Below are 23129 nucleotides of genomic sequence, written 5' to 3' on the forward strand. Positions count from 1 at the left end.
GGTCCACTATCTTTCATAAGGTTTTCTGCTCAGAGCTATCGGCGCCCCTATTACTGGGCTGTGATTCAGCCATTCGGCATAGTTTACACCACACATCTGTGGAAGTGTGCCAAAGTTTTCAATGTCATACTGAACCTTTGCAAATTCCTGAGGAAGTGCAGGTGCTGAAGTGTTTTCTTCATGATAACATTCACGTGTCCAAGAAAGTTTCTCTGAAATAGTGACTCCCAAGCAGTTAAATTTACTCACCCCCTCCAGCTGTGATTTTCTCCCCCTCCCCCGCCATGATCACTAGATTGTTCACCTCTGGTTTTCCCTTCCTGAAGTTAACAATCAGCTCCTTGGTTTTGGAGGCATTGAATGTGAGGTTATTGTTGGTGCATCATTCAGCCAAGTTTTCAATCTCCCTTCTATATGCTGAATAGTCTCCCCTTTTTACATGCATCATCAGCAAATTTGTCATTGATGTTATGTTCGTACTGAGCCCCACAGTCATAGGTGTAAAATGAGTAGAACAGGGGACTAAGTATGTAATTGGTGCTCTGGGCATGCGAATGCATCTTTGCACAAAGTATAAATCTGATTTTTGATATTGTTTCTTGTGTTGTGAGAGACTGCTCAGTATCATGAACTTTTTTGACATGTTGGCACCAGAGGAAGATCTGGATGCAACAGAAAATTTAATTGTATCTACCTTTGCTTGTCCTTCCTCTCCATGTGCTGCCTTCTCCTCTCAGTCTGTTTACTTGATTTTCACTATTTGGATCTTTTCCACTTCCTTGGCCATGGGTACAATTATCTTACTCTTTCATATGTAAACAAATCTGTTATGTTCTTCTATTGAATTCATTTTGGAAAGTTGCCTCAACCTTGATCTCTATTAACAAATAAGTTTTTTTTTTCCCCTTTATTACAGAGGTGAGAAGTATATGGGCATGTGGTTGGATGATGCTCGCCATGGCAATGGAGTTGTCGTTACGCAGTTTGGCCTCTACTTTGAGGGTACCTTCTGCAATAACAAAATGATGGTAGGTAATTGTTTGTGTCACTTGGATTGAAAACCATGCTGTTAAAGCTACCAACTCCAAATCACTCCTTTTGAATCTATAATGACACTGATTTACCACAACTTACAAACAAATAATGAATATACTTTCTTTCAGCACACACCATGAAGTTCCAATTTCTTTTATTATTCACTAGACACAACAACTCCCCAAACACCACCCAGCTACACTCCTCTGACCTTCTAATTGGCTCACTGCCACAGGGGTTATCCTGACACTCTCACTCACTTTCTCCTGCATCTGAGATTCATCAAATGAAAACTGACGCAACCGCGACAGAGTCCACATCCAAATTATAGTAGGCGAAACAACATAAAAATAGTGGGCCTGAAGGAGGGTGAAGAAGGCACAGAGGAATTTATAAAAGGATAGATCCATAAAGTCCTGGGAATGACAGAAATGCAGAAGGAAATGGAAATTAGCTCCGAAACCACACACACATCAAAGACCAAGATCCATCTTAGTAAAAATTTTTGAGATAAATGACAAGAGATAATATACTGGAACGGGCAAGGAATAAAATTAGAGAAGATAATAAACCATTGGAATACAAGGGTCAAAAAAATAAATTTTGAACTCTTAGAGGAGGAAGGAGTTTAATACAGCAAAATCAACTTTATGGGAAAAAGGTTACAAATTCATATTAAGACATCCAGCAGTGCTTAAAATATTTATACCCAGGGAGAAAAACAGACTGTTCTTTGATCCAGAGAAAGCACAAGAATTCGCAGAACGTTTGCAGGACAGAAGAGATTAACAAGAATGAAGAACGGCAATAAAGTATATATAAAGATGTAAAAACAATGTATATGTAAAGAACTAAAGAGGGAAAAGGGAAGGAAGGGAGTAAGGGGGAAAAAGAAGAGAGCTTTGTTTTTATAAAAAAAATGTTTTCTGGAGAGGGCGAGGTAGAGGGGAAATAACCGTCACTGGAAAATCAGTTGACGCTGCGAACAAGATCGCAATCCAAATGAAAAGGGGAGTTGTGGTTGCCAGGCAAGGGATAAGGGGCAACTCAGAGAGGGGGGAACTTTTGGGGTTAAGGTATTAGTGGAAGTGGGAACTGTGGGAGTACCTTATGTCTTAAATGTGTTGTCATACATTAAGTGTAATAAGAGAAAACTAAGAGATGAAGAGGGGGATGGAGGTGGCGAAGAGGTGTATGCAAGATACAAGATGGCCATGTTGAACTATATGACTATAAACATTAATGGAATACATAACCAAATTAAAAGGAAGAGGCTACTAAATTTATTGAAGAAGGAAAAAATAGATATAGCATTTGTGCAGGAAATGCATCCAACTGAAGCGGAACATAACAAACTAAAGAGAGACTGGCTAGGACACATAACAACGGCATCCTATAACTCAAAAGCTAGAGGTGTAGCCATACTAGTTAACAAAAATGTACCAATCAAAATAGAGGAGGAAATAATAGATCCGGCAGGGAGGTATGCAATGATAAAGTGTCAGATATACTCAGAATTTTGGAATTTGCTCAATATATATGCACCTAATGAGGAGGATCAAAAGTTCATGAAGGATTTTTTTTGAAGTTACAGACACACAAGGAAATGTATTGATAGGAGGGGATTTTAACCTTAATTTGGACCCAATGTTGGATAAAACTGGACAAAAGATGAGTAAAAAAAATAAAGTAGCCAAATTTATGGTTAAATCAATGCAGGAAATGAAAATGAATAAAAGTGTTCCATTGGAAACAATAACATAATTAAAAAAAATAAAGTCACAATGTCTCAGCAAATTTGGGAACCACACATGGAACATATCAGAGAGCGCTTGCCTAGGACCTCCACCACCTAAAATGAGAATGAAAATGATAAGAAGACAAAATGACTAGATTCAGTGTGTAATAAATAGATGACGCATTTTTCTTGTTTATTTTCTTTTGTGAAAATATTGTTTTATGATTGTATATGTTAAATATTTATGGGTTTTGGAGGGGGGTGGTTAAAGGGGAGAGAGGGAAATGGGGGGAAAAAAGGGGAGAAAAGACCACTGTGTAAATTTAATGAGAAATGCTTGTACATATTTTGGTTGATATGGTTCATAGTGTGAAAAATAAAAAATTATTAAAAAAACATTTTTGATAATTGATAGATTTTAATTCTTCTCTCAATATGAATTCCATTCCATATTTTTAATAAATGTTTTGAAACTAATGTCTCCTTAGTTCCTTTGAACAGCTCACTATTCAATTTATACAAAATTTGCTCTAGGATAAATTCACTAATTTTATTCATTTCTTTTCCACTTAATAATCAACTTTTAAAGTTATTGGATCAAAAGGATATTAAATTGGTGCAAGATTGTTATGAAGCAGGATATTTTTTCAAAGAATTGAAGAAATATGATATCTTCGAATACTTTTTCTTATCAAATCAAAACCTTAATGTTGGATAATTTTGGATGTAATTTACAATTACCTAGATGATATAAGTTTGAAATTTTACTTAATGAGGGTGGCAAGAATGGATTTATATATTTCTTTCTTTCCTTCCTCCCTCTTCTCCCCCCCCCTTTCAAAAAATGTGTTTGAAATAAAAATTCCCATTCCAATCTATTAAATGCTTTCTCTGCATCTAATGCTGCTGCCATTGTTGGGATCTTTCTATTTTGTGCTGTATTTATCAAACTTAAAAATTTAACAATATTGTCTGTTGCTCTTCTATTTTTAATAAAATTTATTTGATCCATATTATTAATTTTTGCAAAATTTCAACTAATTTGCTCAATATATATGCACCTAATGAGGAGGATCAAAAGTTTATGAAGGATAACTAGGTAATAGCTAGTTATATTGATATAAAATATTATCTGTATTCAATAATACAGGTCAATATGAAGATATTGTAAACAACCTTTCCCTTTCTTCAGAATCATTGTTATTAATGCTGTTTTAAATGATTCTGGAAGATCATGTACCTTTTTCATTTGGTCTAATACCTCCATTAATACAAGTGTTAATAACTCATTAAGCTCTATAAAATTCTGGTGGAAAACCATCTTCATCCGATGCCTTTTTATTTGGTAAAAGACATTAAGGTCTCAAACTTGTGTTTCAGAAAAAATTTCAGACAACCTTAACTTTTCATCTTCCTTTAGCAAATTTTATTTTTTATTATTATCTTTCATAGATTCTGAATTATAAAATTTAGCATAAAATTCCTTAAAATTATCATTTTTCCTGTGTTTTATAAGTAACCTGACCTTTAGGTTTCTTAGTTGCAGTTATTGTTCTAGAAATTTGTTCAATATTTAATTGCCATAGCCCTTTCACTCAACTCATAATATTTTTGTCTCAATCTCTTTCTATTTCTCTGCACTTTCTAACTCTGTATTAAATCTTAATTTCTTTGACTCTAGCAATTTTCTCTTCTCATATTTTTGCACTTGAATTTCCTTCTCCAATTTCATTATTTCTTTATCAAGCTGATCTACTTCTTTCAGATTCTTTCTTTATTTTAGAAGTGCATCTTGTAATTTGACCTCTTAAATATGTCTTCATACAGTCCCATAATGTAAACTTAATTGTAACTCAATATTGGTTTCAAGAAAAAAATTATCTTTTGCCTCATATAATCACAAATCTTTTTTCTTCAATAAAATTGTATTTAGCCTCCATCTATAACCTATCTTTTGCTCTTTCTCCAACAAAATTGACAAAATTAAAGGTGAATGATCTGATAAACTCGCACTTGATACTCCACCTTTTGTACTCTGTTGAAATTGTGTGGAAGTTAGAAACTGATCTATTCGTGAATATGTTTTATATCGAAAAGAATAGAAGGAATAATCCATTTTATTTGGGTGAATTTTTCTCCAAGTATCCACTAGGTCCATATCTTACATTAATTCTATTAACATTTTTGCCACTTTATTTTTCATCTCTTTAGGGTCTAAACCAAAATTAAAATCTCCACCTAGTTTAACTTTCTCCTTAGCATTTGATAAATGCATAAAAACATCTTGCATAAATTTACCATCATCTGCATTTGGTGCATATACATTCATTAGGGTTCATTGTTCCAAATAGATCTGACAATTTACCATAATGTATCTTCCAGTTACATCTATACTAGTATCTAGTATTTTAACTGGTAATTTTTTTAATTTATCAATATTGCTGTACCTCCAGCCTTAAGAGTTAAATCATGATGCTACTACAGACCGTACCCACTCTCTTTTTAATTTTTCATGTTTTTTCTTTCAAATGTGTTTATTGTTTTTTATTTAAAAAAGCAATGTCTGCTTTAATTTTTTTCATATACTAATAATTTTTTCCACTTTATTTGATTTTTGTATCCTGCTAATATTAATACTAATAAAATAAAATTTATCAGCCATCTAATCTATCATAAAATCTACTAATCATCCATCTTTCCACCTCCACTCCTCTCTCATTTAAAATGCTAACAATATATTTCATAGTATAATTATTATATTCAGGTGTATTAATAAAGAAAAAAGTAGAAACCCCCCATCAAAGGTATACATTGTTAATAATACATAATGCATCCTTACACCCCAGATCTGCAGGAGTTGTGATCAAAACCACACCTGCTCATATGACTCAGCAGAGGCCAGGCTCATACTCCCAACTGCCTCCATTTTTTGGCTGCTGTGCAGTTACATCTGTGCCATACTATGCCCCTTGGAAACTTTGTATTCTCTAGTCATCTGACCATATTCTTTTGGGGTTCATCATTCCAAGTCAAGGTTTACAATGTTTTGCAGGGCATAGATAAATGGTATTTTTCCCTCAGGGCAGGGAGATTAGAGCTAGAAGGGCACATGTTTAAGAAGGGTGAAATCTAAAGGAGATCGGGGGGTAAGCTTTCCCATGCCCAAGGTAGTGAATATCTGGACAAGCTGCCAGAAGTGGTGGTGGAGGATGGTACATTTATTACAGATATAAGGCAATTGAACAACAAATATACAAATATTTAATAGTAGATGGGCATCATGGACTGGAAGGGACTGCTATTGTGTTGTACAATTCTATTGGGAATCTCTTGGTTTATTTGTTTTTTTTAAACCAGTGCTAACCAATAGTTGAATGCTTACTTTACCTTCAGGGTAATGGTATCCTGCTCTCTGAGGATGACACTAGCTTTGAAGGAGAGTTCTCTGATGACTGGATCTTAAATGGAAAGGTAAAATCATCAACCAATGAGTGCAAATGTAAAGGAGTCGGTATTTTTAATGGGGCTACAGACTGAGCAGTAATGAAGGGTAATACAGTGAAGTCAAACTAGAAAGCAGTGATTAATAATGTTCTATGATGTTCATGACTTGGATTACGTAGAAGAATGCAGATTTCAACAATTGTAGCAACAAGCTTGAGGGCATGAATGGCTGAGTGATGTTCTCAACCTCACATTAATCTGGCTGTGTGTGGGGGCCCCAGAGCTTTGATTCTGTTAACTTTTATTCTGGTTTTTGTTGGTGATTTGCATATTTATTGCATTACAAATATAAACTTGCAGACAAATTGGGTAAAGTCCACAGTCTCCATCAGATAGTTTGCCAATTCTCTTGTCTTGGAGAGTGTTGAGCCACAACATTTCACCGTGCTTGAATGAGTGGGAAAGAAAGAAAAGTAAATGATTTTACAAGCTTGGATTATTCCAAAACACTTGACTGCCAAATGCAGGTCAACTTCATGTAAGCAGAACTGCCTTGCACACAGCAATATCCCACAAACCATGATGAGCTGAAGACCAGAAATGCTGTCTAAGTGAATTCAATTGGGGAAATGAACACTGGCCAGGAAGCCAGGGAAGAATCCTCCATTGACAACCACAATTCATGGAGCCTTGCCAACTCCACATTATTTTTTCCCCAATTTTCATTTTCACAAGGTGCATTAGATTATGCTTTGCATCAGAAAATCTTTAATTACTTGCAAATAAGTGTGACGCATTGAGTCCTGAAAATGGTGTTCTTTTTATTGACAGGGAATTCTGACCATGGCAAATGGTGACTACTTGGAAGGAACTTTCAATGGAGAGTGGGGAGCGGGGATTAAAGTTGCCGGGACATACTTCAAATCTAATTTGTATGACAGTGATGCCGAGAAGGCCCGTGTGTTGTAAGTGATATTTCCCTTTGTCCTCAGCTACTACCCCATTAGCCTCCACTTCCAACATGATGTCATTTTTCCCACCAATCGTCCTCTTGGTATCTAGCCCTTTGACCACAAGAAATGCTACACTTGTGCCCACACCACCTCCTTCACCTCCATTCAGGGGCCCAAACAATCCTTCCAAGTGAAGGGACACTTAATTTGTGAATCTGCATGGGTCATCTACTACATCCGGTCCAACCAATGTGGCCTTCTCTAAATCAGAGAGACCGGGAAATCGCTTCCTTGTGCACCTTCGCTCTGTCCACTGTGATAATGCAGAGATCTCCCAGTGACAACCCATTTCAATTCAGTGTCGTATCCCATGTCGACATGTCTGTCCATGTTCTTCTGTGCTATCAAACTGAGACCACCCATAAACTGGAGGAACAAAAAACACCTTGTACTTCGGGCACCCTCCAGTCAGATGGCATTAACATCAACTTGTCTGGCTTCTGTAAATCCTACCTATATCCCTATCTCTCCTTTCTTCCAGCTCTGTCTCTTTCTTTCCCTCTGTCTCCTTTACTCCAGCTCTGCATTCACAGAGCCACTCCCTCCCCCAATCAGTTCTCACCCTGCCTCTCCTGTTCTCTTTTCTGTTGGTTTGTTTTTCCTCACACCCCTGTCTTTTCCTTTCTTCTCCCCCAGCCTTTTAATTCAGCACCTGGCTGCTTTTTACTCATACCTTGAAGGGCTCAAGCCCAAAATATCAGTTATATTTCTTGACTTCCTAGGAATGGTCTGAGATTTGCTGAGTTCCTCCAGCATCTGTGTTTATAGTACAGTGAAACATGATCAGCCCATACTGGGCTGAAGCAAAATCTGTACCATAAAACTTTGATAACACTGGACAACAAATATTTTCAAAAGGTTTGCTTCCTGAAAAAGATTGGGGATTATGATAGACAACTTCAAGCTGAACACAAAGATAATTTCAGATTTGCTGCATCATGTACGAAGTTGGAGAAACATTAAATTAACTTTTATTGAATTTAGTACATTTAATCACATAATGATACTGACACATTCTGTTAGTTCAACTGACCCAAAAATGTTTTGCTGCTGATTTTCGTTTGTACTCCGCATCTGATGCCTCTCATGTCAGTGTCCAACAGTAGTTGGCCAGCATTGATGGATTCCAGTTGCCCTGGAAACTTTCATCATGTTCACCACTGAATGCACCAAGATCAGCAGGGAATAAGTGCAAATACAGAAAATAAATTTTCAATGATATGTTGCATTTCATGGTTTTGTATGAAATGTGATAGGAAATCACAAAAATATGTTTTTTTTTAAAAAGTATGTGATCGGAAATTTTAAGGTGATTTTTGAGATCAGCAGTCCTTATTTAGTAAAATACATCCAAAGGTGTTCAGGGAGCAAAATTTTCATTGTATTAGTGTAATCTGCTAGTCGATTTGGAAATCTTGATATTCCTGCATCTGCCTCCTCTGTGATGTTTGCAGAACTTCCATTCCACTTACTGGAGCCTTGGTTCTCATGCTCCCTTGAAATTTGGTTTGCTGGAAATTTTATTCTAATTTGTAATAAAAGTGAATTAAAATGTGCTGGAGCAGGAATGTAACATCTAATCTGGCAACACAAGTCTTGCGTGTGCTGGATTAACAGTCTTGCTCTGTTTATTGAGACTGATGTTTATCCATTCGATAATATTCCAGGTCCTATTAACTGTGCCCCTTGCTCAAGAACTTGTATTTTTGTTGCTTTCTCATCCTGGAGGTCTTGTTAATGTTCCTGCATTTGTGCTATGTATCTGTGATTGCAGGAAGCTGGGTAAACTGGCAGTCGACCCTGACGAGAAATGGAAGGCAGTGTTTGAGGAGTGCTGGAGTCAGCTTGGTTGTGAGTCAGCTGGGCAAGGTGATGTGCTCCGGGCCTGGGAGAATATTGCAGTGTGCCTGACCACAAGCAAACGGCAGCACAAGGACAGGTGAGTGTTGCGAGAGCAACCAATTGTCCTTGTGATCACTACCATTTAAAGCATGCCTCGAACTTGGAAGTTGGCAAAAGATTTCCAAGGTGAAACTGACCTGTGCCCTCATCCTTTGTCACATGAGTCCCTATTCCTTTCTCCTGGAGTCATCTCTCTTATTCTCCATCTTCTTGTATCTTTGCTCTCCTCATCCTGTCCCTGTGCCCAGCTCCCCACTGCATGTGGAACCTTGCTGTGTCTGTTAAAGTGTCAATGAACAGTCACAGTTACTTCAGAAATGGTTTGGATGCTGCAAAATGCTTCTGTGGAATAGTGAAATGTGCTGGAAAATCTGTTGGTCATGCAGCAGCCACACACAGGAAGCAATGTTTTGGGTCTGAGCCTCATGAATTACTTGTCCAAGATGCTTTGGCAGTTTGAAAGAATATGAACACTGCTGTGTAAATCCAATTCAGCAGCTGAAAGACTGGTCCAAAATGTTGCATCTTCCGTGCAAATTGCATTGGCATATTCAACAAACTTGATGACGTTCAAGCTGACGATGCTCAACTCCAAAATAAACACTAGAGCTGCCAGATTGCCACAGAGTCTTAAATATTCACTAGCATCCTTCGGAAAAGGGAACTGCTACCCCTACTAGTCTGACTTGAATGTGATACCACTCTCCTGTCACATGGTGGGGGGGGTGGGGGTGGTTGGTGGGAGAGGGGGAATCTTGATGATATTTAAGTAACATGATCAGCATAAACAATGACCTCAATTGTATTGCCCACATTCCCCAGGACACTTTTTGTTTACAGTCAGCATCTATTTGGGCAGCCTTCTCATTAGTTAACATGAAAACATTCTGAAGTCTGTTTTGCATTCTTCCTTTTTCATACATCTAGCCCAGATTTCCGGAGTCGATCCCATGCACAAACACTGGAGAGTTTGGAAATTATCCCTCAAATTGTTGGCCCCATCACAATGGATAAGTATGAGGCCATCAGGAAATACTTAATAAAGGTATTGAAGCTTCACTTTTGTTTTTCCTTTGTTGTCCAGTAATGATGCAAGATCAATGTGCACAATATATGGAATCTAACCTCCCAGACATTCCATAGTGAACAAAAGATTTTTGAATAAAGCAAAAGATGTTAGAAATAATCATCAAGTCAGGCAGCATCCATGAAGAGTGAAAGAATTGACCTGTTTAAGTTCTGATGAAAAGAGTACTGATGTGAATGGTTGACCTAGTTACTCTCGCTGTGCAAGGTGTCTGACCTCCTGCATATTTTTCCAAGGCAGCATGAGTTGTAGAGGTGTGTGTGTGTTGACCTGAGCCACATTTACCACACTCCAGTTTCTTGTGATCTTGCGCAAAGCAATTCCAGTTCCACACTGTAATGCATGGATACTTTCAATGGTGTACCTGGAGAAGTTGTTGAGGGATGGTGGTTGATGGTTGTTGAGGGATGGTTTGTTTTTCCTCACACCCCTGTCTTTTCCTTTCTTCTCCCCCAGCCTTTTAATTCAGCACCTGGCTGCTTTTTATTGTGCCAGTGTAGATGGGTCAGGGCAGGTCAGTGAGGATTTTACTCTGAGGGACTTTGCCGACACTTTACCCATATCTTTCTTGCCCTTCCTGTCCAATATTTTTTCTTTTTCAATATTTTTGGATTTTACAGAAATAGTACATAAATAGAACCCAAGGTAATGTATGAAAAAGAATATACAGCAAAAAAACAATCCATAAGAAAAATAGAACTATTATGAATAGACTCAATATCATAAACAATCATAGAGGAAAAAAAGTAATAAACACTTAGACAATTATAATATGGCTAATTGAAAAACATTTTATTTAAAAAAAAAAGTAAATATTATACTATTCTACCCCCTTATCCTTCTGAAGTTAGCTGGGAAGTACATATAATTTCACTACCATAAAAAGAAACCACAAACTCTTAAAACAACATCTGAGTGATCTTATAAACTACAAAAAAAATTTTAAAAAGACTATAAATTTAGAAAATTTAAATCTGCTGTTACATGAGAAGAACATGTGATTCCCCCCCCCCATCATATATCAGATAGCCATTGAATATGTGAAGGAGGGACAGCATCTTTCTATCTCATCAATATTGAATCCCTAGCAATAAGGGAGGCAAAAGAGACTACATGGGATTGAGACATAGTTAAATTCAAAGGTAAAATACAGGATTCTGTTGACACCGTGGTTAAGTGAAAAAACACAAATACTGGAGAAACACAGCAAGTCAAACAGTGCCTTTATGTAGCAAAGGTGAAGATACATCAATGTTTCAGGCTTGAGCCCTTCATCAGTTGTCTTAGTTGATTCACAAATGGCAGTTATAGGATTATATCAGATTCACTTTGAAAACTAAAGATAAAGTACAAAACATACCTTCCCAAAAAATGGAAAGAGAGGAGCAAGACCAAAACGTAAGAAAGTACCTTCTTCAGTCTTACACCTGTCTCATTTCAAGGAAATGTTAGAGTAAAATTTAGCCATTTGAACTTTAGAAAGGTAAGCTTGATTTACTACCATAAATTGTAAAAGTGAATGCCGGGAACACAAAGAAGATTGTTACAAGCCCAGAGGACCCCAAAACCCAACAGCAATAGATATTCACCAAGGCAAATGGTTACCTAAACAAAAGTTTCTTTTAATTATCTTTAAACATGAAAATATAATCACAATTTAACTTGTCGCTAGTGACTTAACTAACCAAACTTAACCCCCTTCTAATTCTAAGTGCACATGAATGGAATGTGTGTGTAAGTTCAGAAAGTCCTTGGGGTCACAGTCCAATCTCACTTCTCATTCCTCCAAGTTCACTGGTTGCAGGCAATTCTTATACTGTGTGCAGAGTTTAACATTTATAAAGTTCACCAGGCTTTGGTGCTTGAAAGGGAAATGGTTACCGCTCAGGAAGGTTCTTGTTGGTTTTCAGAGAGAGGTTTGTTGTTCCAGGACATCCACAAATGTCTCCTTTTTAATCAGCCACTCCAGTGTCTTGCTGACGAAACTTGCCCCCTTCAGGTTTCTCCAGATGATAACCTCTTTCTTTCAGGTCACCTTTTTCTTTCTCTTATTCCAAGTGAAACATTAGACAGCTAGTCCTCTTGCCTGAACCACAAGGGCTTTGACCAGGCTGTCTTCCAAATGGGGCTTTCCACAAGCTTGTCCTGTTCCACTCCCAACTGCTTCTGCTGGCTGTACCACTGTAGAATGACCCCCTTCTCTCCCCCTGCAAAACCACATGACCCTCTTAGAACAGCAAGTTCCACTCCAGGCAGAAGGCGGCTCCAACAAGATCCTTCATCTGTTGCCTTTTGTAAACAATAATCCATTAGTGAAGTCTATTGGGCACTCTCCAAAGCTCTTGCAAAAGCTGTGGAGCTGATATGTCTAGCATTAGCAGAGCTTCAGTATTTTAAATCAGATCTGTTTTAACGTGTTTGTATGTAACCTACTCTAACAAACCTTTCCCAATATATTTCCCCAAAACATATCTATATACTGTTACAAGATGAATTTACCAATTTGAAGTTAGAATCCCATGTAGTATCTGAAAATGAAAGTTGAGGATCTTGCTCCCATAATGTTTTAATCTTATCTAGAGAATTATTCCCAGACTTTAATAATTAATCATATATAGTTGATATCAGCTTTTTAAAATCCAGTTTAAAATTATAAATCATCCCAATTGTATTTATAACAAGGTCCTGAGAAAGTCTCAACAGAATAGAGTTTAAAAAAAATGGCTTTAAAAAAATTAATAGTTTAAATTTGAGAGTTGTTTGAATACAACTAAATTATCAGTAAATAAATCTTGAAAAGATTGGATACCCAACTTGAGCCATTCATGAAAAGCAGAATCTTGCACAGTGGAAAATAAGAATCAAGTAATTTCGAGCTCGCAAGTAAGAATCAAGTAATTTCGAGCTCGCAAGTAAGAATCAAGTAACTTCGAGCTCGCAAGTAAGAATCAAGTAACTTCGAGCTCGCAAGTAAGAATCAAGTAACTTCGAGCTCGCAAGTAAGAATCAAGTAACATCGAGCTCGCAAGTAAGAATCAAGTAACATCGAGCTCGCAAGTAAGAATCAAGTAACATCGAGCTCGCAAGTAAGAATCAAGTAACATCGAGCTCGCAAGTAAGAATCAAGTAACATCGAGCTCGCAAGTAAGAATCAAGTAACATCGAGCTCGCAAGTAAGAATCTATGAAAAAATGTCTAAATTGAAACCAATTTCTCAAAGTATTCATCTTACTAACATTAATTCAACCAATTAAGGACCTTGAAAGAGGATACCACTGAGCTAAAATCTTCCTAACACTATAACATGAATGAGTATAACAGACTACCAACCATGCAGAGATAAATGAAGCTTTTTGACAGTTCTATTCCAATCTTTATAAATCAGAATCTTCTGAAGATTCAATTTGTATGGAAGAATTTTTTGATAAGTTGAATGTTTTGTTTTCTTCAGAAGACCAGTTACTGTTGGAAAAGCCCATCTCTCTTGATTAATTAGCTCTTTACAATCTGGTAAAGTTCTTGGCCCTGATGGTCTTCCAGCTCAATTTTATAAAACATTCTCGAAATCATTAGCATCCATTTAGATTCAGTTTTCTCTTAATGTTTTGCTGTTGGGAAATTACCTGCTATTTTCTATTAAGCCTCAATTTCACTTATTCCCAAAAAGAATAAGGACTTACCTGATTGCACTTCTTATAGGCCAATCTCCCTTTTGAACTCTGATGCTAAGACTGTCTAAAATATTGACCTGTAGGTTGGAAAACTTTATGCCTCTCATTGTTTCTGAAGATCAAACTAGGTTTATTAAAGGATGTTATTCACAATTTAATATCCATTGTTTATTAAACATTCTTTACTCTTCTCCTGTTTCATCTTTGGAGTGTGTTATTTTGTGAGATGCTGAAAAAGCTTTTGATGGGGTAGAATGGGACTAATTATTTAAAATGCTAGAAAAATTCAATTTTGGCCCTAAATTGGATTAAATTGATAAATTTATCTCCTGTTGCCTCAATTATCAATGTGGCTTTTTTGGGAGATGAATGATTGAGTACAGGGTCTAGCCAACAGTTTAGGTCCCTTCTACAATTGAAGAATATAAATTTAAATCCAGTATAAGAGGAAAAAAAGTTGTTTAAATAAGTTCTGATCTTCTATATTTCCTTCCTTTGCTTGGCTTCACAGACGAAGATTTATGGAGGGGTAATGTCCATGTCAGCTGCAGGCTCGTTTGTGGCTGACAAGTCCGATGCAGGACAGGCAGACACAGGTTGCAGCAGTTGCAAGGGAAAATTGGTTGGTTGGGGTTGGGTTTTTCCTCCTTTATCTTTTGTCAGTGAGGTGGGCTCTGCGGTCTTCTTCAAAAGAGGTTGCTGCCCGCCGAACTGTGAGGTGCCAAGATGCACGGTTTGAGGCGATATCAGCCCACTGACGGTGGTCAATGTGGCAGGCACCAAGAGATTTCTTTAGGCAGTCCTTGTACCTCTTCTTTGGTGCACCTCTGTCTCGGTGGCCAGTGGAGAGCTCGCCATATAACATTATCTTGGAAAGGCGATGGTCCTCCATTCTGGAGACGTGATCTACCCAGCGCAATTGGATCTTCAGCAGCATGGATTCAATGCTGTCGGCCTCTGCCATCTCGAGTACTTCGATGTTGGTGATGAAGTCGCTCCAATGAATGTTGAGGATGGAGCGGAGTCATCGCTGGTGGAAGCGATCTAGGAGCCATAGGTGATGCCGGTAGAGGACCCATGATTCGGAGCCGAACAGGAGTGTGGGTATGACAATGGCTCTGTATACGCTAATCTTTGTGAGGTTTTTCCAGTTGGTTGTTTTTCCAGACTCTTTTGTGTAGTCTTCCAAAGGCGCTATTTGCCTTGGCGAGTCTGTTGTCTATCTCATTGTCGATCCTTGCATCCGATGAAATGGTGCAGCCGAGATAGGTAAACTGGTTGACCGTTTTGAGGTTTGTGTGCCTGATGGAGATGTGGGGGGGCTGGTTGATGGAGGACCTCAGTTTTCTTCAGGCTGACTTCCAGGCCAAACATTTTGGCAGTTTCCGCAAAACAGGACGTCAAGCTCTGAAGAGCTGGCTCTGAATGGACAACTAAAGCGGCATCGTCTGCAAAGAGTAGTTCACGGACGAGTTGCTCTTGTGTCTTGGTGTGAGCTTGCAGGCGCCTCAGATTGAAGAGACTGCCATCCGTGTGGTACTGGATGTAAACAGCGTCTTCATTGTTGAAGTCTTTCATGGCTTGTTTCAGCATCATGCTGAAGAAGATTGAAAAGAGGGTTGGTGCAAGAACGCAGCCTTGCTTCACGCCATTGTTAATGGAGAAGGGTTCAGAGAGCTCATTGCTGTATCTGACCCGACCTTGTTGGATGACCATGTTGAGACCATAAATATTAACTAAAACAATCAAATTATTATAAAGTTTCTGTATAGAATCAGATAGTCCATTAGGATCAGCAATGATGTTATATTTAACAAACAGAATAGACTGATCAATCAATATTAAGACATCTTTACACTTAGCCATAAATGCTGAATGAAAGTCCTGTCCCTTCCAAAATATATAAATATACATATAGTGAGATATCAGATAAATGAAAATGGGTATCTTGTAAAAGAAGTATCCCTGGTTGATATTTTTTTTAACATGTGAAAATCTCTTGCATAACTTTAGCCATCTGAAAGATTGGCGTCTAGTATTAGAAAAAAAAGCAAAATTGAGATCAATAGTCAGTCGTAAAATTATAAGCACTCCAAGTGCCAAAGCAGCCACATCTTTGAACTTCAAATGTATTTTTTTTTGGTTTTTCAATCTAATGCAAGCAAACAAGCACCCTCTTTTCCCCCACCCAACTATCCCATTCCTGGGTGCAGCCAGCAAGCAAACAAAGCAGATAACCCTCACATCTCTTTGTTGGCTGCGCTCCTAAAAATTGAAAGCAAATCCAACCATAAATCACTAAACATCTTTTGACTAAGAAAGAAACACAAGGTCAAAAAAGAAGACAACTGCATACTTGTAATTGTTACTGAAATTAACATTATCAATGAAATTTAAAATTCTTAGAATTAATAACCTTATAGTATATCCCAACTAATGAAAAAATTTTAATTAAAAAAAAAGTAAATAAGACATTTAACAGTCTTAGAAAAGAAGTAAAAACAAATGAAAGAAAATGGACCCCCTCCAATTATGTAAATAATCAGAAGTAAAATCTAAGAAAACTAATTCCAAAGAGAATCTTGTACTGGCATAATTAAACAGCCACACAAAAAGTGAAAAATAGCAATCAAAAGGAAAATGGAAATACAGTCAAACCCAGATCTCAGTACTTTATTGAACAGCTGAAGCAGAGGAAAATTCTTCCAGAAATTGCTGAGCAGCCTTGGGGGGAAAGCAGCTATTGATTAGTTATCTGACAAAGTGATTCGCAGTCAAACTGGGAAAAGTAAAGATGGTTTAAAGCCAGCTTTGTAAAGTTAAAACACAACTTCTTTGTACTGAGTATGTTCCTTAATGATCTCTATGGGGTAATCAACGATCTTTAATCTGAAAATGGCGTAGGCAGAGAATAGTTGAACAAGGTTTGCCACTGGGAGCTGGTTTAGGAATTAGTGATCTATGCACCCTATCAACTTATGCTACTGTAGGCAGCAAGTCTTGATGAAATACCTCAGAGAATCTCAGCAAAGAATTCGGTAAGGTGGTAGATTCAGTTTCTTCCTTCAGTCCGATAATTCTTAAATTGTTTCTTCTGCTCCTGGCCTCCAAATCCACAACTTTCTTCAGTAAGATAACATTAGATCTGTTTAACATAGTGCATTCTCAAAGCAGGTCTTAAAGATGGGCTTCCAGAAAGTCAGCTGAAGCTTCCAGATCCTTAATTTTGGTATTGTGAATATCAGTAACTGTCCATAACTCATCCAGTTTATTGGCAACCTGAGCAATGGATATTTTGAGATCTTTCCATCATTTTTAAATTCTTTAACATCCTTCCTCAGGTCTTTAATATACTCCAGATCGATTTCCCCAGAGGTGAAGCTTTCTTTTTTTTCCCCCACACCCTTAGCTCCTCATGTATTCATATTAAACTTATTTTAAAAGAATTTTAGGGAGGAAAAAAAGGAAAAATTAACTTTGGGGGAAAAAGGTATGGAAGTTGGAAAAATTAAAATGGTTAGGAACAGCTAATAGAAGCTGTTATCCCATGGGCTGCCGACGGGGAACTCCCCCAATTTTTTTAATGCTATAATTATACCCATCTCCTGCCTCTTATTCAAATTTGGTTTCAGTTGTTCCAAAACATCACATCTTACTTTTTGAGCATAAACCATCTCCTGCCTGAGACTGACCTGTATTCCCAATGTTCTTCCATGGGCAGGCATGTGACACACCCCTGCATCCACTGGGCAATCTCTTGGAGACGCTGGTGGCGGTGTACAGAATGACCTACGTGGGAGTCGGTGCAAACCGCCGCTTGCTTCAGCAAGCTGTCAAAGAAATCAAGTCCTACCTAACCCGCATCTTTCAGCTGGTCAGGTAAGGATTGCTCAGGCGAATCATGCCACGGTCTTCAATTTTGGCTCAACTGCTCTAAAACTGCAAGCAGCACCCACTTTCCAATCCCCCTGAAAAAAATAGGCTCTTCCTCTATCTATTTCTTCACTTCTTCCATCTTCTGACCAACACCCAATCATCTTGACCCCTCCTCAATACCTTCTCTTTCCCCTCTCCAAAACTTAATACTAGCCTTGCTTTATAAAGAGTCCTGTCCTAAAATGTTGACTAGCCTGTTCTACCCGTGGATGAGGTTTGATCTGCAGAGGTCGTGTCCCTGCCCCCGCACCCCACCCCTCCCCCCACCCAACCCCTGGAAGCTCTCCTGTTTCTCTTTATTTGTTTTACATAAAAACAGTTATATTTAAGGTTTTGCTTTTCCAGGTTTCTCTTCCCTGACCTGCCAGAGGGGGGCAGTCTGATCCCAGTGAACGTGAACAAGAGGGAACTTGGCAGTGAGGAAAGGGACTCTTGTGGTCATGGGTAGGCATTCATTATTCATTTGGCTGCTTATCAGTACACTGCATTCTTTTTCTACCCATTTTGACAGGATGGAAATATCCAAGGAGCCCAGTTGATGAAGTTAATTATAGCAATGAAGGGGGTGGGAGTGAGTTGCTGGTAACATCTTAATGATACGCAGAGCTTGCCTTTGGGGAACTGACTCACTCTGTGGACATTCTGCACCATCAGTGTGCAGCCTGCTCACTGGACGCACTGTTCCTTGCCTGAATAAACTTGCCTCGTACTTCAGCGCTTCCATGCAGCGGTGCAATGCAATGGGTCACAGGTTTGTCATTCACCCCTGTTTGTCTGTTGCCTTCCCAGCACAACCACAGAAAGAGAATGTGGATCCGCAACCCCACTCCCCTTCCACCCCACCCCCCACAACCAGCTGCAATGAGACGGTGAAGCCAGTGGAATGTTCTCACCCATCCTTCAGAATAATCAGAACCTTTTTTCCCCACCTAGTCCATGCAAACTATTATCATTCTGCCGAGTCTTATTGCCCTGCACCCTTGCCCTCCCATCCACGTACCTATCTAATCTTAAATGTCAAAATTGAATCCACATCCACCACCTTAATTGATGGAGGTAAGTTATATTTATCCTTCTGTTTTCCTGTTCCCTCATCTCCTTGTTTTCCCAGCTGTTCCTCCTTTGCATTAAGGATACTGGGAAAAGACTTGGGTGGAGGGGTGCAAGTATCAATGGAAATGGCTGGGTGACTGTAGAATTCTCTCTGTTGGTTAATTCTATTTATCATTGTAGGAGTCAAATGATCACCAGCTGCAGTCTGCTCCTTCCAGTTCTGTTGCCTCGGCTCTACCCACCTCTCTTCACACTCTATGCCCTGGACAACGAGCAGGAAGAAGACGTTTACTGGGAGTGTGTGCTCAGACTCAATAAGCAAACAGACCTGGCACTACTGGGCTTCCTCGGAGTGCAGCAGTGAGTATTACCATGAAATAAACTGCACTGAGATGTGAAACAAAACCTCCAACGTTTTTAGGAGAAGAATTTGGTGGTGGGGGAGTTCAATCTTATGCAGGCACATAAAATAATGAAAGTATGAAAGTAGAAGCCAGGAGGTTGTTTCCACTGGTAGGTGAGAATAGAACTAGGGGATATAGCCTCAAGATTAAGACAGAGATGAGGAAGTGCTTGTGCCAGAGAGTGTTAAATCTGTAGAATTCTCTACCCAAGTAGGTAGTTGAGGACACCTTATTAAATGTATTTAAGACAGATTTTTGAATAATAAGGGATTTGAGTTTTTTTGGGGCGAAACAGGAAGGTAAGTGGAGCTGAGATCAGCTAAAATCTTGTTGAATGTTGGGGCAGGATTGACGGGCCAGTTGGCCACTTCCTGCTCTTATTTTTTGTGTTGTTAAGCAGATGCATTGGGCATATGCGATTGGTGGTCAAACGGCTGTCAAAATACATCTACCATGATTTGAATGGCCTAATTTTGCTCTCAAGTCTTACAAAATGTAGTCAATAAAAGGACATGGACACCATGGCCTTCTCTGTGTGGCGGTCTCCAAAGCAACCTTGGCAGGGGGTCAAGACTCCTGAAGAGCAGCGTATTCACCACATTGCCCTTCTCCTCTTGCCTGCATCCACTTGCCCTGGCTGTTTCAATGAAACATTAGAAAGGGAGATTTTGCTTTCTCCTGTTCCTCAGAGAGGCTGTAATAATGATGTTGAGTTTCTTAAATTTTTAAGAAGTTCTTGCATTTCATTTAACAAAAATAAGATAAAATTTATGAAATCAACTAACTTGTGGTGGCTTGACCACTTGATGAATTTGGAGGAAATGGAGCTATTCTGGTTCAAGACCAGGATTTAATCTAAATCACTGAACTCTGTATGTGCTGCTTGTGGTGAGTGTATAATGTCTGATGCAGTTCCTGCTATCCAAAAGCAAAATCTTGCATGAGCTGGAAATGTGAGCAAAATACAGAAAATTCCAGAAACACTCAGCAGATCATGGAAGAGCAAAGAGAAGCTGAGTTAAAACTTCATCTGATATAAATGTCACTGACCTGAAACATTAATGGTCTCTTTCCACGGGCACTGCTTGTCCTGTGGAGTACTTTGGCCATTACTCTTTTTTCTGTCTTGCTTTGCTCGTATCAAGTGTGTGATAATTTTAATGACATTTGCCACATCATTGCACTGCCTGGTCTCCTGACTTGTTTTACAGGAAGTTCTGGCCTGTTGCAGTCTCTGTTCTGGGTGAGAAGATGGAGGTAGGGGTGTTTTATTATTATTTCTTCTTTTACTTGGTGCTTTTCCCTCTTCTATAATATAATTCTTTCTGAGGGATAGTTTGCAGAACTGGCAGTAGTTTCTCCATGTAACAAAACTTTAAGGGAGTGGCAAACTGTTCGAACAATCATGCAAAATCTCATGTCCTAGGATTCTGAAACTGGGAATAGTACAGTACTCTAAAATCCAATGCTCAGATGGGCTTTTAAAATTGGCCATGGGTCAAGCCAAGACATTAATTGGTTTGGCTCTGTTAGTCACTCAATCCCCAAGCCGAAATCCTGTGGTAAACAGTGATAGAATAAAATTTTCTTAGAAAAGTCGGAGCTTGATCTTCATTGTCTTAGCAACCTAACATGCCAACTGCAAATGCTTAGTGGTGTGATTGGATCTCTCTCCAATGTTTTTGACCTTTTTAACTGCCTTCTCTGCAACATGTTGTGAAATTAAACTTTTCGACTGAAAAATGTAATTGCATTTCCACCTTGCCATGGGAAAGTTTTTTTTGTTAATGTCTGAAATTCAGTTGCAATTGAAATACAAAATAAAAGCTTAGAGAGAAAATAGTGTTCTCCTGTGCAGAAAAGCTACACCTGCAAAGCACTCGACCTTCTCCTCGACCTTCAAACATCAGACAGATGTAATGATTGAATGTTGCATGTAAACGTGGATATTAGAGCAAGGTTTTCATATATGACTTCATACCAGACTTGGCCAAAGTGCAGTGTCAGCTGTTAGCAAATTGATTAGAAGCTAAGATTTTGAAAAGATCACAAGGCCATCCTTACCCCATTATTACTTGGGGATTGTTGCACATCCTTCCCCAACTCTGAGGTGAGAGGAGCAATGTCTTGGAAGATGCCATCCAGTTACAAACATTGGTGATGTAATTTCTCCTTTGCTACATAAAGGCACTGTTTGACCTGCTGAATTTCTTCAGCATTTGTGTTTTTTCAGTTGCAAGAAGGATATCAATAAGTTGAAAAGGGTGCAAAGGTGATTCACCAGGATATTGCTAGGAATAAAGGCATGCGTTATAGGAACTTAGATTGGCTAGGTCATCATTCCCTGGAGTTCAGGAGGCTGAGGGATGACCTTGTAGAGGTTTATGAAATCATGAGAAGCATGGATAAAGTGAATGGTCAACAGAGAGAGAGGAGAAATTTAAGAGGGGCCTGAGGGGCAACATTTTCATTCTGAGGGTAGTCCGTATCTGGGAGGAGTTGCCGGCAGAAACTATGGAAGCAGGTACATTTACAACATTCAAAAAACATTTGGACAGATGTGTGGATAAGAAGAATTCAAAAGGATGTGGGTTGAATGCAGGCAAATGGGACTAGTCCAGAATGCCAGCTAGGTGGCATGGATGAGTTGGGCCAAAGGACCTGTTCTGTGCTGTCTTGACTATATCTGTACACATCAAAGTTTGTCACATTCTCTAAAGATGTGTGATTCATCCTTCCAGATACAATCCACCACAAAGGAGGTTTGCTATGCTTCCGCTGTTGAAAGTTTACAGCAAATCAGGTAAAGTAACCATTTTGGTGTTCAGATCCATAATAGAAAATAATCTGGGGTTTTGGGGGTATCTTGTTGATATTTAAAATGCCTTTATGGAATTGAGTTGTTACAAGGACAGCAGTAATTGCATATCTTGGAATTAAGTGGCTTGCTAGCCATTTTGAGGTCAACCCTATGGTGAATCTGGAGTCATACAATGCCCATACCAAAGATGGAAGATTACCTTCCCTGAAAGGTATTACTGACCGAGAGGGAGTCAAGTGATGGAGTAGTGGCTGGTCAGGTGTAAACAGACCTCTCCAGAGAAAAGAAAAAAAAATGAAAAAACAGAGCTCAATAAACATAAAATACAGGAAGAGAAAGATAGTTACAAAGAGACAGAAGATGGCACCCAAAGGAGAAAAAATAACAGAAAAGGGAAGAAGGAAAATCACTGGAGAAGAAAGAAGAAGGCCTTACCTGCACATCGGAGCCAGAGAGCCGATCTCTGGTGTTGGTGAGTCCCCAGAGGAGCGGTGTCCTCCCGACCAGCGGACTTCTAAAATGGCTCTCCGAGCCAAGAAGAGGTGCGCAACTGCACATGCGCGAAGAGTTGCGCGTGCGCAAGTAAAATAAAAGTTTAATGTCGACGGGAGGGGGACTCAGCTGAGGAGCAGCCAGCTGAGAGATGCCCAGTATCGGGGCGTTTGGTTGGAAGAAGAAAGAAGAGTGGTGAGAAAGAGAATGAAGGGCTGGAAGAGGGTGAGTGGCAATGGGGCGATTGACAGGGGGTCGGACCTGCGGCGGTACAGCCCTGCGGTGGGTCGGCCCAGCAAGAATACAGAAGCAGCTCACCAGAGAAGGATGAAGATGACTCTGACATAGATAAAGACACAGAAGAAGAGGAGGAAGACCACCAAGAATTTCAAAGGAAAGAAGGTAAAATAGAAGGACAAAGTTTAGATAAAGCCTTTTTCAAAGAACAAATAAGGTCATTAAAAGAATGGCTATCATTAGAATTTAGTTCAATCAAAAGAAAATGAAAAGAGCTGAAGACAGAATGCAAAGCT

At 38.9% G+C, this 23129-nt stretch overlaps 1 protein-coding gene across 5 annotated transcripts in view; it reads left to right on the forward strand.

The window, feature by feature from the left end:
• als2b (alsin Rho guanine nucleotide exchange factor ALS2 b) overlaps positions 1-23129 on the forward strand; it is a 164527-nt gene that overhangs the window by 132733 nt on the left and 8665 nt on the right. For all 5 annotated transcript variants that reach the window (XM_069934315.1, XM_069934314.1, XM_069934318.1 and 2 more), the window contains 10 exons: positions 917-1028; positions 6167-6244; positions 7049-7182; positions 9005-9169; positions 10060-10177; positions 17612-17769; positions 18172-18270; positions 19060-19239; positions 20495-20540; positions 22025-22086. In XM_069934315.1, coding sequence (XP_069790416.1) covers positions 917-1028; positions 6167-6244; positions 7049-7182; positions 9005-9169; positions 10060-10177; positions 17612-17769; positions 18172-18270; positions 19060-19239; positions 20495-20540; positions 22025-22086 — 1152 coding nt within the window. The remainder of the gene's footprint in view (positions 1-916; positions 1029-6166; positions 6245-7048; positions 7183-9004; positions 9170-10059; positions 10178-17611; positions 17770-18171; positions 18271-19059; positions 19240-20494; positions 20541-22024; positions 22087-23129) is intronic.

Source organism: Narcine bancroftii, chromosome 4 (genome assembly GCF_036971445.1).
Source record: "Narcine bancroftii isolate sNarBan1 chromosome 4, sNarBan1.hap1, whole genome shotgun sequence".
Classification (NCBI taxonomy): Eukaryota; Metazoa; Chordata; class Chondrichthyes; order Torpediniformes; family Narcinidae; genus Narcine; species Narcine bancroftii.